This window comes from Gopherus flavomarginatus, chromosome 3, assembly GCF_025201925.1.
Source record: "Gopherus flavomarginatus isolate rGopFla2 chromosome 3, rGopFla2.mat.asm, whole genome shotgun sequence".
NCBI classification, from domain to species: domain Eukaryota; kingdom Metazoa; phylum Chordata; order Testudines; family Testudinidae; genus Gopherus; species Gopherus flavomarginatus.
Window position 1 is genome coordinate 16517722 of NC_066619.1, and position 15937 is coordinate 16533658.

A 15937-nucleotide genomic window follows, 5' to 3' on the forward strand; every position below is an offset into this window, starting at 1 on the left:
AAGTATATGGAGGGGATGTTATGATAGGATCGTTAATTTGGGCAATTGATCTTGGATTACCACCAGATAGGTCTGCTCAGTGGTCTGCCGGGAGATGTTGGATGGGATGGGAACTGAGTTACTGCAGAGGATTCCTTCTTGGGTGCTGGCTGGTGAGTCTTGCCCACATGCTCAGGGTTTAGCCGATCGCCGTATTTGGAGTCGGGAAGGAATTTTTCTCCAGGGCGGATTGGCAGGGGCCCTGGAGGTTTTTCGCCTTCCCCTGTAGCGTGGGGCACGGGTTGCTTGCTGGTGGATTCTCTGCAGCTTGAGGTCTTCAAACCAATTTTGAGGATTTCAATAACTCAGTCCTGGGTTAGGGGTTGTTATAAAATTGGATGGGTGGGGTTCTGTGGCCTGCCTAGTGCAGGACGTCAGACTAGATGATCATATTGGTCCCGTCTGACCTATGAGTCTATGAGTCTATGAGATTTTAAAGTATCTTGTCTCCTGATTGGTCCTCTGGTCAGGTGTTGCAGGTCACTGTTTGTTAACCCTTTACAGGTGAAAGAGACATTAACCCTTAGCTGTTTATGACACGCCCCCCAAATCGCAGACAGTGGGGAACGTCACTGGCAGTGATATATTCCTAGAACTTTAGAATAAACAGATTAATACAACACATGCACCTTTACATATCTACTAAGTATATAAACTACAAGACTTTCTACATTTTAAGAACAATTTTTAACCAGTAGATTCTGGAAAACTTTCACGAGAGAGTGCATCAGCTACTTTGTTAGAAGCTCCTGAAATGTGTTGAATTTCAAAATCAAAATCTTGGAGAGCTAAGCTCCATCGAAGCAGTTTTTTGTTGTTTCCTTTGGCAGTATGAAGCCACTTTAGCACAGCATGGTCGGTTTGTAGCTGGAACCGTCGTCCCCAAACGTATGGGCGTAGCTTTTCCAGGGCATACACAATGGCATAGCATTCCTTTCCACTGACTGACCAGTGACTTTCCCTCTCAGACAGTTTCTTGCTGAGAAACACGACAGATTGGAAGTTGTGATCCAGTCCTTCCTGCAGGAGAACTGCTCCTATACCACACTCAGATGCATCTGTGGTTACTAGGAATGGTTTCTCAAAGTCCGGGGCCCTTAGCACAGGGTCAGACATGAGCGTCGCCTTAAGCTGGGTAAAGGCCTTCTGACACTCATCAGTCCACTTAACTGCATTCGGCTGGGTCTTTTTGGTCAGGTCGGTCAGTGGGGCAGCGATTTGGCTGTAGTGTGGTACAAATCGCCTGTAATACCCGGCCAAGCCTAAGAAGGATCGGACCTGTTTCTTGGACTTTGGGACAGGCCACTTTTGGATAGCATCCACCTTGGCCTGTAGGGGGTTTATGGTTCCTCGACCCTCCTGGTGTCCCAGGTAAGTCACTCTGTTTTGGCCTATTTGACACTTTTTGGCCTTAACAGTTAGTCCTGCCTGCCTGATGCACTCAAAGACTTTTTCCAGGTGTTCTAGGTGTTCGGGCCATGAATCAGAAAAAATGGCCACATCATCGAGGTAGGCAACCGCATATTCTCCCAATCCTGCTAGTAGACCATCTACCAGCCTCTGGAAAGTGGCGGGTGCATTTCGCAGCCCGAAAGGAAGCACATTAAATTTATACAGCCCCGCATGGGTGATGAATGCTGACCTTTCTTTGGCAGGTTCGTCTAGCAGTACTTGCCAGTACCCCTTGGTTAAGTCTATTGTAGATATGAATTGGGCACGTCCCAACTTCTCCAACAGCTCATCGGTGCGTGGCATTGGATAGTTGTCTGGATGAGTTACCGCATTTAGCTTACGGTAGTCCAAGCAAAAGCGTATTTCCCCATCTGGTTTGGGTACCAGAACCACTGGAGATGCCCATGCACTGGTAGATGAGCGTATTATACCCATCTGTAGCATGTTCTGGATCTCCCGTTCTATGGCAGCTTGGGCGTGAGGAGACACTCGGTAGGGTGGGGTTCTAATTGCATGAGCATTACCTGTATCAATGGAGTGGTATGCCTGTTCAGTCCGTCCTGGGGTGGCCAAGAACAATGGGGCGAAGCTAGTGCACAGCTCCTTGATTAGTTGCCGCTGCAGATGTTCCAGGGTGGTGGAGAGGTTCACCTCTTCCACGCCACCATCACTTTTTCCTTCGCAGTAGACACCTTCAGGCCACTCAGCATCATCTCCTCCCTGGGCTGTAAACTGGCAAACCTGTAAGTCTCTGGAATAAAAGGGCTTGAGAGAATTAACATGGTAAACTCTGGGCTTTAGGGAGGAATTGGGAAATGCTATGAGGTAATTAACAGCTCCCAGGCGCTCTTGGACTGTGAATGGCCCTTCCCATGATGCTTCCATCTTATGGGCCTGTTGCGCCTTCAAGACCATAACCTGGTCTCCTAGCTTGAAGGAACGCTCCCTGGTATGTTTATCCTACCAGGCCTTTTGCTCTTCCTGAGCATCCTTTAGGTTTTCTTTAGCAAGGGCTAAAGAGTGTCGGACAGTGCTTTGTAGGTTGCTTACAAAGTCCAGAATGTTAGTCCCTGGAGAAGGCGTAAACCCCTCCCATTGCCGCTTCACCAACTGTAATGGCCCTTTAACCTCGTGGCCATACACAAGCTCAAACGGTGAAAACCCTAAACTGGGATGTGGTACAGCCCTGTAGGCAAAAAGCAACTGCTGCAACACTAGGTCCCAGTCATTGGAGTGTTCATTGACGAATTTACGTATCATGGCCCCCAAAGTTCCACTAAACCTTTCGACCAGGCCATTGGTTTGATGGTGGTAAGGGGTGGCAACCAAGTGATTCACCCCATGAGTTTCCCACAGTTCTTTCATGGTTCCTGCCAGGAAATTAGATCCTGAATCTTTAAGGATGTCAGAGGGCCAACCCACCCAGGCAAAAATGTCTGTTAGGGCCTGGCACACAGCTTTAGCCCAAGTGTTGCCTAGAGCTACTGCTTCTGGCCATCGGGTAGCAAAGTCCACGAAAGTCAGTATGTACTGCTTTCCTCTGGGTGTCTTTTTGGGAAAGGACCCAGAATATCCACAGCTACTTGCTGAAATGGGGCCTCAATTATGGGGAGTGGCTGGAGAGGGGCCTTGACCTGGTCTTGGGGCTTCCCCACTCTTTGGCACACCTCACAAGACTGGACACACTTGGCAACGTCCTTGCCCATCCCCTCCCAGTGGAAGGACTTCCCCAACCAGTCTTTGGTTCTGTTCACCCCAGCATGGCCACTGGGATGATCATGGGCTAAGCTTAAGGGCTTTTCCTGGTACTTAGTTGGAACCACCAACTGTTTTTTGCAGATGCCAGTCTTCCTGGTGTCCACCAGAAAGAGCCTCCTTGTAAAAAAGTCCTTGTTCTACAACAAACCAGGATCGATTAGAAGAGCTGAGAGGCGGTGAGGTGCTCCGTGCCGCCGCCCAAGCTTTCTGAAGGCTGTCATCTGCTTCCTGCTCAGTCTGGAACTGTTCCCTTGAAGCTGGAGACACCAGTTCTTCCTTGGACTGTGGACTTGGGCTTGGTCCCTCTGGAAGCGATGTAGGTGATGAGGTTGTTTCCGTTGCAGGTGAACTGCTCTCCGCTGGTGCACCAGGTGGTATTTCAGGCTCTGGCTGAGCCTCTTGGGTGTGGTTGTCTGCTGCTTCTGCCAGTTCAGGCTCGCTGGCGCCCTCTGGCGTTGGGGTTGAAGATGGGTTTGCAAGCACTGGCGTCAGTGCTGGCAACGGTTCTGGTGCTGGTTGCTTTTCCAGTTCCTGGTCTGGGACTAGAGGTACTGTGGCTGTTTCAGTTGTTGGCATGGGATCCAGGTCCACTACCTCTGTCTGGGTCTCTGGTAACACAGACACGGCCCCTGTGGACGGCTCAGGAACAGGGATGGGTTGGGAAGCTTGCCTGGTTTGGCTGCGTGTAACCATTCCCACTCTCTTGGCCCGCTTCACCTGGTTGGCCAAGTCTTCCCCCAGCAGCATGGGGATGGGATAATTGTCATAGACTGCAAAAGTTCACATTCCTGACCAGCCTTTGTACTGGACAGGTAGTTTAGCTGTAGGCAAGTCTACAGCTTGTGACATGAAGGGGTAAATTGTCACTTGGGCCTTTGGGTTGATGAATTTGGGGTCGACAAAGGATTGGTGGATAGCTTGTGCCCCCGTGTCTCTCCACACGGTAACCTTCTTTCCGCCCACTCTCAAAATTTCCCTTCGCTCCAAGGGTATTTGAGAGGCATCTGGGCCTGGGGATGTTTGGTGTTTGGTGTGAGTGCAGGGTAATGAACTGCACTCGGTTGGGGTTCTTTGGGCAGTTGGCCTTTATATGTCCCAGGTCATTACGCTTAAAGCATCGCCCAGCTGACTGGTCACTGGGCCGAGGTGGGTTACTGGAGACTGGTGAGGTGGGAGAATAGGGCGTCTGTGGCTTTCCTTGGGTTGTAGGTGGGGTCTTGGGCTGCCCTCGGTTATAGGGTTTATTGTCGGTGTGCCCCCGGGGGTAGTCGCTCCCCTTGACAGTAGCTTTTTTCTTTTCTGCCACTTCCATCCATTTGGCTCCAATCTCCCCCGCCTCGGTTACCGTTTTGGGTTTCCCATCTAGGATGTACCTCTCTATTTCCTCAGGAACACCATCTAAAAACTGCTCCATTTGTATCAGGAGGTGCACCTCGTCCATATTGTTAACCTTTGTTCCTGATATCCAGGCCTCATAATTCTTGGCAATGTGGTAAGCATGTCGGGGGAATGACACATCTGGTTTCCATTTTAGAGCTCTGAACTGCCGATGGGCATGCTCAGGTGTTATCCCCATTCTGTATCTGGCCTTGGTTTGAAAAAGTTTATAATCGTTCACGTTCTCCTTAGGCATTTCAGCCGCCACCTCTGCTAAGGGTCCACTGAGCAGTGGCCTCAGCTCTCTCATGTACTGGTTTTCAGAGATGCTGTATGCATGGCAAGCCCTTCCAAAATTTTCTAAGAAGGCTTCAGTGTCATCATCTGCCTTGTAGGCAGGAAATTTTTTGGGATGTGGAACAACAACTGGTGAAGTGTTGTTAGGATTGGCTGTGTTCTGTTGCTTAGCCTGTTCTAATGCCAGGGCCTGCTGGTGGGCTTCCCTCTGGAGTTCCATCTGTCTTCGGTGGTCTGCCTCTTTTGTTTCTTGTTCTCTTTTGTGGGCCTCTTCCTTGGCTGCTTGTTCTCTTTTGTGGACCGCCTCTTCCTTGGCTATTTCTGCATTAATTAGTTCTATCCGTCTCCTATGTTCGTTTTCTTTTTCTATGGCTTGTTGCCTTGCCTGTTCCTGTTTCAGGGTGTCCTTGGTACTCATGGTTTCTGATGTCTTGGTTGGGGCGCCCTCTGGTGTTTATTGCCTGAAATGCTGTTCCTCTGCTGCCTTCTTAGGGTTGCTTAGCAACAGAGTCTTTTTTAACGTTTTTAAGTAGCCTTTCCAGCTAAAGTAAAAAGAAATAAAAACCCTTTCATTTGCATATGTGTTTTGCTGGAGTTCCTGTTGACTCACTGTTGGAGTCCCTTTTGTTTAATAAAAGACCCTTGTTAAACTTAATGGCCTTGCCTTCAGGCAATCTCTCTGCACAACCAGAAAGGAGCAAGGAAAAAGAAATTTTCTGGCTGTAGTTTTAAAAACCTTCTCTTCTGCTTACACACAGCTAGCAGAGAGAAAAAAAGAAAAATAATAATCTTATTGGCTTTTGCTTTTAACTCACTGGCTTTTGGATTCTTATCCCAACGCTGCTCACCATGTCATGGTATCTTTCCCCAATCTGAAGCTTAGAGTCCAAAAGTTGGAGTACCAGCATGAATTCCTCTAAGCTTAATTACCTGCTTAGATCTGATACGCTGCCACCAACCAGGAATTCCAGTGCCCGGTACACTCTTGGCCCCCCCAAAACCTTGCTCGGGGACCCCCAAGACCCAGACCCTCTAGATCTTAACACAAGGAAAGTAAACCCCTTCCCTCACCGTTGCCTCTTCCAGATTTCCCCTCCCTGGGTTACCCTGGAAGATTACTGTGATTCAAACTCCTTGAATCACAACGCAGAGAAATCAGGTTTGTTCCCCCATCTTCTCTTCCCCTCCAGCTGTTCCCTCCCTGGGCTCATGGAGAGATAGACAGGTTCAAGCTCCGTGAATCTAAAACAAAGGGATTCCACCCTTCTCCCTTCCCTGTTAAGTACAGACTCAATTCCCTTGAGCCTCAACAAGGGGAAAAAATCAAACAGGTCTTAAAAAGCAAAACTTTTAATAAAAAGAAAGAAAAAAGTAAAAGGTGTCTCTAATTTAGACAGTAAAAGTTACAGGGTCTTTCAGCTTATAGACACTAGAAAGAAGCCTCCCCCCAGCAAAAAATACAATTTAAAATACTTCCAGCAAACTACACATTTGCAAATACAGAAAACAACCAAAAGACTATAACCGCCTTTCTTACTAAATACTCACTATTTTGAATATATAAGAGACTGTAGCAGGGAGATTGGCAAGAAAGCTGGTTGCACGTCTAGTCCCTTCCAGGACCCAGACAGAACAACGCAAAAACCCAAAAACCCAAACAAAGGCTTCCCTCCACCGAGATTTTAAAGTATCTTGTCTCCTGATTGGTCCTCTGGTCAGGTGTTGCAGGTCACTGTTTGTTAATCCTTTACAGGTGAAAGACATTAACCCTTAGCTATCTGTTTATGACAGCATCTTTCTAGTACAAAGCCAAAGGAGTGTGTTATGATCTGTTTCAATAATTATAACCTCAACTTTAAAGTTTCTTAATCTTGAGGAATTTGTTTTTGTGGCAGAATTTTTTCAAACTGACATTTATTTTTTAGCTGTAATGATTACTCAAGCTTGCACAAAACACTGTTTAAATTTATAGGGTGCTTCTCTTCCTTAAATACCACTCTGCACAAACAAAATAAAATTATTGTATGAAATGTTTCATCCTTGGATAAAGAGAGGATAAACTGTCTTGTGTGAACAGTAAAACATAATTTCACTGCTAAAATAACAGAAACCAAGGTAGATGTTACCAGCTTCTTGAACTGAGAGGTGTATATCAACGTAGCTCACCTCAATGTATTTTTCTAGTGCAGAGAAAATCACAGTGGATACAGTGAAAGATCTGTTTCTTGACTGTGACAACATGCAAACTGTTACAAAAACAACTGTTTTTGTTATGGGAATGGAAAGGAGGTAGACTGCTGCTGTTAAAAAAAAAAAAAAAAAAAAGAGCCTTACATATATAGTGAACTCCATAAGTGAATCCCTATCAGGGCATACACTGAACATCTGTCTGTCTAATTAGAAACTTTTGGAGAAGAGGCAGATTGTCTAGTGGTTATAAAAAGAGGAAGAGAAGTCAGGAGATCTGACTGCTATTCCATTAAACACATTGTGACTTGCACAAAGTCATTAACTTCTATTTCCATTAGGCTCCCTTGCTTTAAAACGAGGATACTATTATTAAACTGGTTTTGTGAAGTGCTTCGAGATCCTTGGAAGACAGACATTTTAGAAATACAAGTGACTGCTGTTACAGTTCCAGGGTAACTGCACCTTTAACCCCTTAGTAGTATCCCCACTCGAGTCTTATGCCTCTAGTCATCACCTCTTTCGTGTTAAAGAACATGTGTTCTTCTCCCTCTTGCCTGGGAATTTAAGCTGCAGTTTCTTCCTTCAATTCACTGTGATCACCTTAAGAAGCTTGAGTTCAGTATTTGCTGTCCTGCTCTAACCCAAGGGCTACGACTGAATTTACCAGTGACCAACCAACCTTCATACAGCAAAGTAGTCATTTGAAACAAAAGCATTACAGAGAAAATCTATCTCGAACGCAACGAAAAGCTTACACATATGCATGCCTTACCAGGTGTCACCCACCTTCCTCATGGAGACCAGGTACGTTTCAAAGTCCTCCAAAGCCTTTCAGCGGGGTCTGTCCTCCTTGTTTAGTCTCATGTCAGTTCCATGATGATCCTCTAAAGTAGGCTGCCCACTTAATAAAGTTCTTTGTCTGCTGGGCCTCTTGAACCCACTATTCCTCAGGAGATGGTATTTTTACCCAATTGTTTAGCAGTCTAGGGATTTACATTAGTTACCCCTCAGTGATTTTAGTTCCTGCTAGTTCAATCACGCTAGGTGACTCCACAAAGTCATTGCACTGCTTGTCTTGTTTCAAGAAAAAAGTTAACTGTGTCACACCCAACGGGTAACAATACAACGTGAAAGGGTAAATTGAGTCACTCTCGTTCATAAACACATATCAGGTGTTTCTCAGTTTTCCACACTGCTAGCTATTTCAGCTACCAAGTGGGTACATCAGCAGAAAGTATGAGAGCTAAAATATACTCTGAAACTTCTGAAGCCCAACCTGCTTCTACTGACTCAAGCTGGTGCAGTATGAGGCTCCATGACGAAGAGAACAGAGTGCATCTGCAACATAGCTGAGCTTTATTGAGGGTATGTCTACACTGGAATAAGAGCCTGAGGCATGGCCGCAGCTGGCCTTGGTCAGCTGACTTGGGCTCATGAGGCTAAAGTAGACATTTGGACTTCGGCTGGAGCCTAGACTCTGGGACCCTCCCACCCCCCGTGAGGTCCTAGAGCTAGGGCTTCACCCCAAGCCTGAATGTCTACACAGCAACTTTACAGCACTGCAGCCTGAGCCCCATAAGCCTGAGTCAGCTGACCAGGGCCAGCCACAGGTGTTTACAAGCTGTTTAAGTACCCTTAATTTTGTAAAAGTTGCTGCTTTCTTGTCCCCCATCCCCTTCTCAACTAGCCCTAATGAATTTTTTTACACTAATTATATGAATGTCTTTAGAAGGTTGAACTCTTGTATGCAACAACAGAGCTCCATGGGATACCCCTATAAATATGGAAAGTTAAGCAAACACATTTGATTTTCAGTTCCAAGGCACTCCAACATTTACTACAAAGGCACCTTTAAATTCTTCCTTAAGATAATTTTTTTATTGGGATGCTCACAGGAGATCACTTACTGATAACAGCTGAACACCTCACAGTATTCAGCAGGGAGCCATTCTTCAGCTAATTCAACCCCCAACACTTGTTTCAGAACACATCTCCTCTCTCACTACAGCAGTTTGATAAAAGCTATGAACAATATATAATTGTAGCCAATATACAGAGAACAAGTATTGTACCTGACATCCATTGGCGATAGACTGGAAACCAGAACCACAGAGTCTGTTGACAGTAAGGGCAGGAACCGGGATAGGAACTCCCGCACGCAAACCAACATGCCTTGCAATGTAAATAGCATCTGAGGAGCTCTGTAAAGTGAAAAAAATAGCAGCATTTGTAAACTGCTAATTTACTTGGACAACAACTGTTTCAATCAGCTCAGAATAGGATACCTAACACCTCAGGTAAATGTTAGCTCTGGAGGACCCGACTCCTTGACAAGTATAAGCCACAGGAAGCATTTATATTGTTTCAAGAAATCTTTTCCCAAAGTATCTCCTGAAGGCAGGTTTCTGAATGTATTTCAAAAAGAGACCCTTTCCCACCAGAGCTACATGCCAGCCTGAAAATGGTACTACAGCTGAAAAGTTTCAAATAAGATATCAGGGGTAATAGTAACTAATTCCCTCCACTAACTGATGATAACCACACATTCAGTAGGGCGCCTGCTGACAAAAGCACCAAATCCTGATTGGTGACAACCAATAACTTCAATTGAAGTTGCAGGTACTAGAATGCATCAGGACCAGGCCCAGAAAAAGTGGGTAATGAGAAAAAAGAGCATCTATATTCTGCAAGCAGACAAATGTATTGTTTTATATCTGCTTTGTGTGAGAGTAAAGACAACTGATAGATTTTTTTTAAAAAGCCCTAACTCATCTGTATAGTAAAATCTCATTTCCTAAAGAGGTTTTTAAATATGAGTGAGTTACCAGCCATTGCCCCACTGCTGTTTGATGATCAAAACACCTGTACGTAGACTAGTAACATTTAGGGCCAAACCCACAATAACTTCCATCAGAGCAAAGGGATCTATGAGTCCAGGGGTCGGCAGCCTTTGGCGCCCAGCCCATCAGGGTAAAGCTGCTGGCGGGCTGGGCTGGTTTGTTTATGTGGAGCACCCGCAGGCACGGAGCCCCTCAGCTCCCACTGGCCACGGTTTGCGGTTCCTGGCCAATGGAAGCTGTGGGAAGCAGTGGCTAGCAGTGTCCACATTTTGATTCAAGGCAGACATTTGTCTCTTGTGGGGAAAAAAGAAAGCTTGATTTTGGCAAGACTACCATTACCACTGTGATTTTATTAGCATGGCACCGTTCTTTGTACAAAAAACGGCCTGAAATTTGGATGCACTAATTTGTCTATGATGCTATCTAGACCAGTCACCATGCTTAGAAAATGGGATGAAACCAAACAAAACAGTTCAGCTGCTAACTGCAGATGACAAAACACAGGTATCAAAGGGTAAAATGTATGTATGATTGGCAGTTATTAATGGGAGAAGAACAAAGCAAAGTTTATTTATACTTCATGACCATTCTCTGGTCTTGGCACTCTTGGAAAAAACAGTCACTGGCCAGGCACAATATTTTTAACACTGAGGGTAATTAACTACTGGAACAATTTACCAAGGGTTGTGATGTATTCTCCATCACTGTCAATTTTACAATCAAGATTGGACGTTTTTCCTAAAAGGCATGCTCTAAGAATTTTTTCAAAGAACTTCCATGTTATAAAGGAGGTTAGAGACCTATACAGGAGACTAGACAGTTGTTCCTTCTGTCCCTGAAATCTATAGGTTGAAAATGAAAAAGATCTTAATAATGCTTAGTCAGCCTGTCTAAAAACAAAACTAGTGACCTAGTCATGTGGGTGAGTACCGACTACTGCACCATAAGCAATTGTGCCTTGAGACGATAAGTTCTTTGGGGCAAGGATCTGTTTGTTCCGTTTTCATCCACCCTTCCAGGCCACTAACTTGCCTAGTGCTATCTATAAGATATTACATTTATTTTGCATTTCTTTAGAGAATTTCTAGGGTTCTCAGGTATTATAAGCCCCAGCGAAACAGCAATTAACAAACATTGTTTTCTTTGGGTTTTAGTTCAGTTCTAACTCTGAAGTCATGGACTACTAAGAAGAGCAGTATACCAAGGGCTTGAAATTCAATGAGAATACAAATTTTTTTTTTAATCAGATTGCATTTCACAGAAAGACAGGCTTCCCCAGTTTAAATTATCCTGGTCCCAACAAGGTCAATGGAAGCATGGTCAGCCCCTTAAACATAAAAGGGAATCACTTAATTATTAATACTTTGTATTTTCTGCCCCTTGATTTATTTTCTGGCTCATTCAATAGCAACCAGTTGAACAATAGATGCAGTTATATGTAGAAATGCATTAGGGAAAGGTGTTGAGCAAGTAGCTAGGTACCAGCAATTATTCCATCCTACTAACCTGCATGACATTACCCACAATGACACTGTCAATGATCTCAGGGGAGACTTTGCCAGCAGACAGTGCAGCGCGTGCAGCACATTCAGCCAGGTCAGTGGCTGTGAAGTCCTTGAGCAGACCTCCATAAGCCCCAAAAGGTGTTCGTTTGGCTGAAACAATGAACACACCTAGAACACAAACAAGAAAAATTCATTGGTTTAAATTAGGAAGAGGATGGACAAGATTCATTTGATTTTCTTGAGTGAGATATGGATCAAATCTGTGAGGAAGAGAATGGACATTGAATAAAGAGATGTTTCAGGTAATTAGCAGAGGTGGATTACATCAGTGATTCTCAATCTTTTTTCCATTTGTGGACGCCTAAAAAATGTCAAACGGAGGAGCAGATTCCAGGGGTCCGAAGACCTCAGGTTGAGAACCACTGCATTACATCACCCAGAGGGTCAGTAAGATTATCAGTAACTATATAGTGCTGTAAATTTACATAGGGCTTTATAAACAAAGAAAATACGGTCCCTCCCTAACCTGAGCACCTTACAATCCGAGATACACCAGACAAAGCCTGGAAAAAAATTTCAGAGAAGGAGGCATGTGTGGAATGAATAGTCAGGAGGAGAAGCTATGGAGGATTCCATGAATAAGTGTTTTTTAAGGAGGGATTTAAAGGAAAATAAGGGAGCTTGAATGTGCAAGAGACAGAAATTGTCATATCAGATCAGTCCAGTGCTCCATCTAGTTTAATGCCCTATTTCTGACAATGGTCAGTACCAGATACTTCAGAAGAAGAATGTGCAAGAAAGCCCAGAATGGACAACTATAGAATAACCTGCCTATTGGGGAAATTTCTTTTTAATTGCTATCAGTAAATTGTTGGCTTAGACCAGGAAGCAGAGAAGGCAGCCTCAATGCAAAAGCAAATTATTTTAAATCACCTCATTTTTTATTATTTTAAAGGCTTTTTCTTAAACAAGAAAAAAAAAGAAAAAAAAAAGATATTCCCTCATCTAAAAGTTCACGGTTTCTGAGTGATCTTTCACTGCTCGTGAGTTCTTTATGCATTTTGTTGAGAGGTAAAAAAAAAACCAAAACTCTGATTTATTGCCTTCCCTCATGGCCATTACGAAACATCTGAAGTCATCATTATTTTCAGGGAGAGGAAACTAGAAAACAGCAGATTGACCTAAAATGTATAGAATAACCATAGATTACTGACATCCCCACCCGGATGTCAAAAACAAAAACCCCATATATAACTTTGCAAGGAAGGACTCCTTATCCAAACCCCATGTTATGAATGGAAGAGATGGAAAGTTAAGGAACCATAAGAACACTTGGAAAAATCTTGTGCCAACACAGGAGAATGAGGATCCTGAATTAATAGGGTGACTATACATCTGATCTTGGTCAGGACAGTCCCTTTTGTTAAGCCCTGTCCTAGCTGTCCTGACTTTTTTTTTTAGCAAAAGTGGGCATTTCTTCCATTTGCTCTTGCCAACTGATCTACTAGCATCAACTATATTCTGACTCAGCAGAGTGCGCTACAGACTGATCCCACTCAGTAGAGATAACTTGTTGAAGAGGATAGCATTTCACAACTGAAATCCTGTGCTACAGTTACGCTGTTAGCCAGGCACAAAGCTAAACCATAATAATAATAATTCTTATTTGTACTCTGGTTGAACCTACGGGCCTACTCATGGAACAGAGTGGAGCCCCAATACTAAGCACTACAAAAACACATACAAAACAACAACAAAAAATGACATTTCCTATCTTGAAGAGTTTATAATGCAAGTAAATAAACAACAAGTTTATCATCTCAATCTCATATACAATCTACCCTTAGCTGAGAGCAGCCATTGCTATTAACAGATGTGTTAAAACAGGGGTTCTCAATCTTTTTTTGCTGGGACCTCCTTTAAAAATATTTCAGGCTGTGATGACCTCTCTAAAAAAGAGTGACAACCCCTCCATACCATGCCATGCTTACTTCAGCGCTGCTGCTGGCCATGGCACTGCCTTCAGAGCTGGGTGCCCGGCCAGCAGTCGCCACTCTCATGACCCCTTTACAATAATCTTGCAACCCTTTTTTGGGTTGGACTCCCACGTTTGAGAAATGCTAATGTGTTATGCTTTTACCTTAAACAATTACACAGGTTCAGTCAGGATGTGAGATTCAAAAGACAGGAGGTACCATCAAATTCTTGGGGCAATACCCTGGTGAGCAGCAGAGCCCTTTGACTCAGCTGTTGGCAAGTGGAAGTATGCTGGGATATTTACTACAGTGCTGGCCCTGGATCATGATGTAGGCCTTTAATGACAGCTTTGGTCAGTGGGCTTTTCCAAGTCCTGGGTTTATCAGTACCAAAGAGATTGATGAAAGAGTTAGTGAATGTAGAGGTCTTAACATTAATTACCAAAATATCTTGTTCAAAGTCTCCACACTGAGCAAGGCAAACAATGCTTTAACCCTTCCCCCCGTTTTCTTCTCTGGACTGCAAAGTGCTAACAAATAAGGCCAGCACAATTGACCTTTGCCTTATATAAATCTACTTCCAAAGGTTAATTAACATAGAAAGATGGTTAATGATACGACTGTGAATGTGATAAATTCAAGCTCTGGAGCTAATATGGCACACTGGGTTTTTTGTTTTAAAGGGATGGAGAGGAAATACAATCATTATGTAAAAATACACTCAAATCCATGGAGAGCCAAAATGTGATTGCTTCCCATGGTTTTCAGAGTTGACTGGCTAGCTGGGATGAGGTGTCAGAGCACTTGAGGTTGGTGACCCAGAGCACACTCTTTAAAAAGTTTCCAGTATATTTTCAACATGCTCCAAGACTATGGACTTACAGCACTGCCTTTTGGGGCTAGCTGGGCAAAGCCCTCTTGTTCAACTGTATTCTAACCAAAGGTTCATTCCCCTATAACCTTTAAACAAACAAGGGTGTAATGAAAACAAGGCATTTTAGATTAGAGTGTCTAGGAATCTCTTAGTGAATTAACTCAGTCAGCTTTATATTGATTTCAGACAGACTGGAGTTTTAAATTTTGTCTGCGATTTCTACATTCCAGGGCACTGGAGGCTAACTAAGTATATTAGTGAAATGATGGCCCAATCTCCTGAGATGCCAATGCACATAGTATTTAATAGACCCCATGCTAGTTAATTAGACAGAACAACACAGGCTTTGAAGAAGGTACTTTTTGAGCCAGAGATATGAGATGAGGGCAAGGGCAGAGGGGGGAAGAGGTAGCAAATACAAATCCATTATTATATGTGAATGAAAAGAAAATTGTGTTTCCCTTTTTGCTAGCAGGGGAATCGAGAGTATGTTAGAACATACAGACATGATTGTAAATATATAAAAGGATGAAAACACACACACTTTTAACTTTTTGGATCTCAATATCCCTCCTTATTGTTTGACTCCCATAATTTCCTGCAACAGTGAAAATGCACATTGATAAAAACCTAAAAACAAGCTTTAAAATAAACATGAATCTTAGGCACTGAAATTATAAACAAAATAAAAGACGAATTCTATGAAATTTAGGTACAGTTGTGCTGGCAGCGATTTGCACCACAACTCAAACGCCGCAGCGAAGAGCCCCTGAAAACAGAGACCCCACCCTGCGGGTTTCAGACACTCGACCCTTTATTTCGTGGAAACAGGGGGGGAAATCGCCCTATAACGCGGCGCACAAGGGAGCCGGGGACGTGACCGCCAGACACGCGGCGCGGGCAGACTCCGGACGGGCAGGGCCGGGCTGAAGCGGAACATTTTTGGGGCGAGCGCCTTACCTCTGAGCAGGGCCATGGCGGGGCTGGGCTGCTGCTGCGGCCAAAGGTCCCCGGCGCTCTCCTGTCTGCTCCGCTGCCCAACCAGCGGGCGTGGGACGGGACTGCCCAGGAGCCAGCCCCCTACCCCGCCCCTAATTCCCGCCCGCCCGCCTCACGCAGCACAGCGCAGGAGCCAGCCCCCTACCCCGCCCCTAATGCCCGCCTCACGCGGCACTGCCCGGGGACAGCCCCCTACCCCGCCCCTAATGCCCGCCCGCCTCACGCGGCACTGCCCTAGGCCAACCTTTTACCCCGCCCGCCTCACGGGGCACTGCCCTGGGCCAACCTTTTACCCCGCCCGCCTCACGGGGCACTGCCCAGGGGCTAGCCCCCTACCCCGCCCCCCTCACGGGGCACTGCCCATCGGGAAAAGCACATTCGGCGCAAGCCGCGTTATGGAGCCAGCGGGGGCTGCCGTTGTTAACGGGAAGGCCTCGCGCCAGAGGCGGGTTCCGGGCTCAGGGAGGGCAGCCGCCCCTCCCCCGCCTTTCCCCTATGGCGTTGGCGGAATCGGCGCCTGCGGAAGTAAAGCGGAGCGGGCTGGAGGGGGAAGCCGGGGAAGAGGTGGGCGGGGGAGCCTGTGGCAACGCCGTCCCCGGTGGGCCTGGCCTGGCGGTGACTCCACTGCGG

General features: G+C 45.3%; 2 protein-coding genes across 4 annotated transcripts in view; both read right to left on the reverse strand.

The window, feature by feature from the left end:
- The window catches only part of ACAA2 (acetyl-CoA acyltransferase 2), a 31016-nt gene extending 15616 nt beyond the window's left edge, over positions 1-15400 (reverse strand). Inside the window, exons 1-4 of one of the 2 annotated variants that reach the window (XM_050944754.1) lie at positions 15269-15396; positions 13599-13808; positions 11460-11626; positions 9186-9314 (exon numbers count right to left, since the gene is read on the reverse strand). In XM_050944754.1, the coding sequence (XP_050800711.1) occupies positions 9186-9314; positions 11460-11465 (135 nt within the window). In that variant the 5' untranslated portion in view covers positions 11466-11626; positions 13599-13808; positions 15269-15396. Of the gene's footprint in view, positions 1-9185; positions 9315-11459; positions 11627-13598; positions 13809-15268 lie in introns of both variants that reach the window. The other variant, XM_050944753.1, reaches the window with a different exon arrangement.
- The window catches only part of RPL17 (ribosomal protein L17), a 347358-nt gene that overhangs the window by 228601 nt on the left and 102820 nt on the right, over positions 1-15937 (reverse strand). The window lies entirely within an intron of this gene.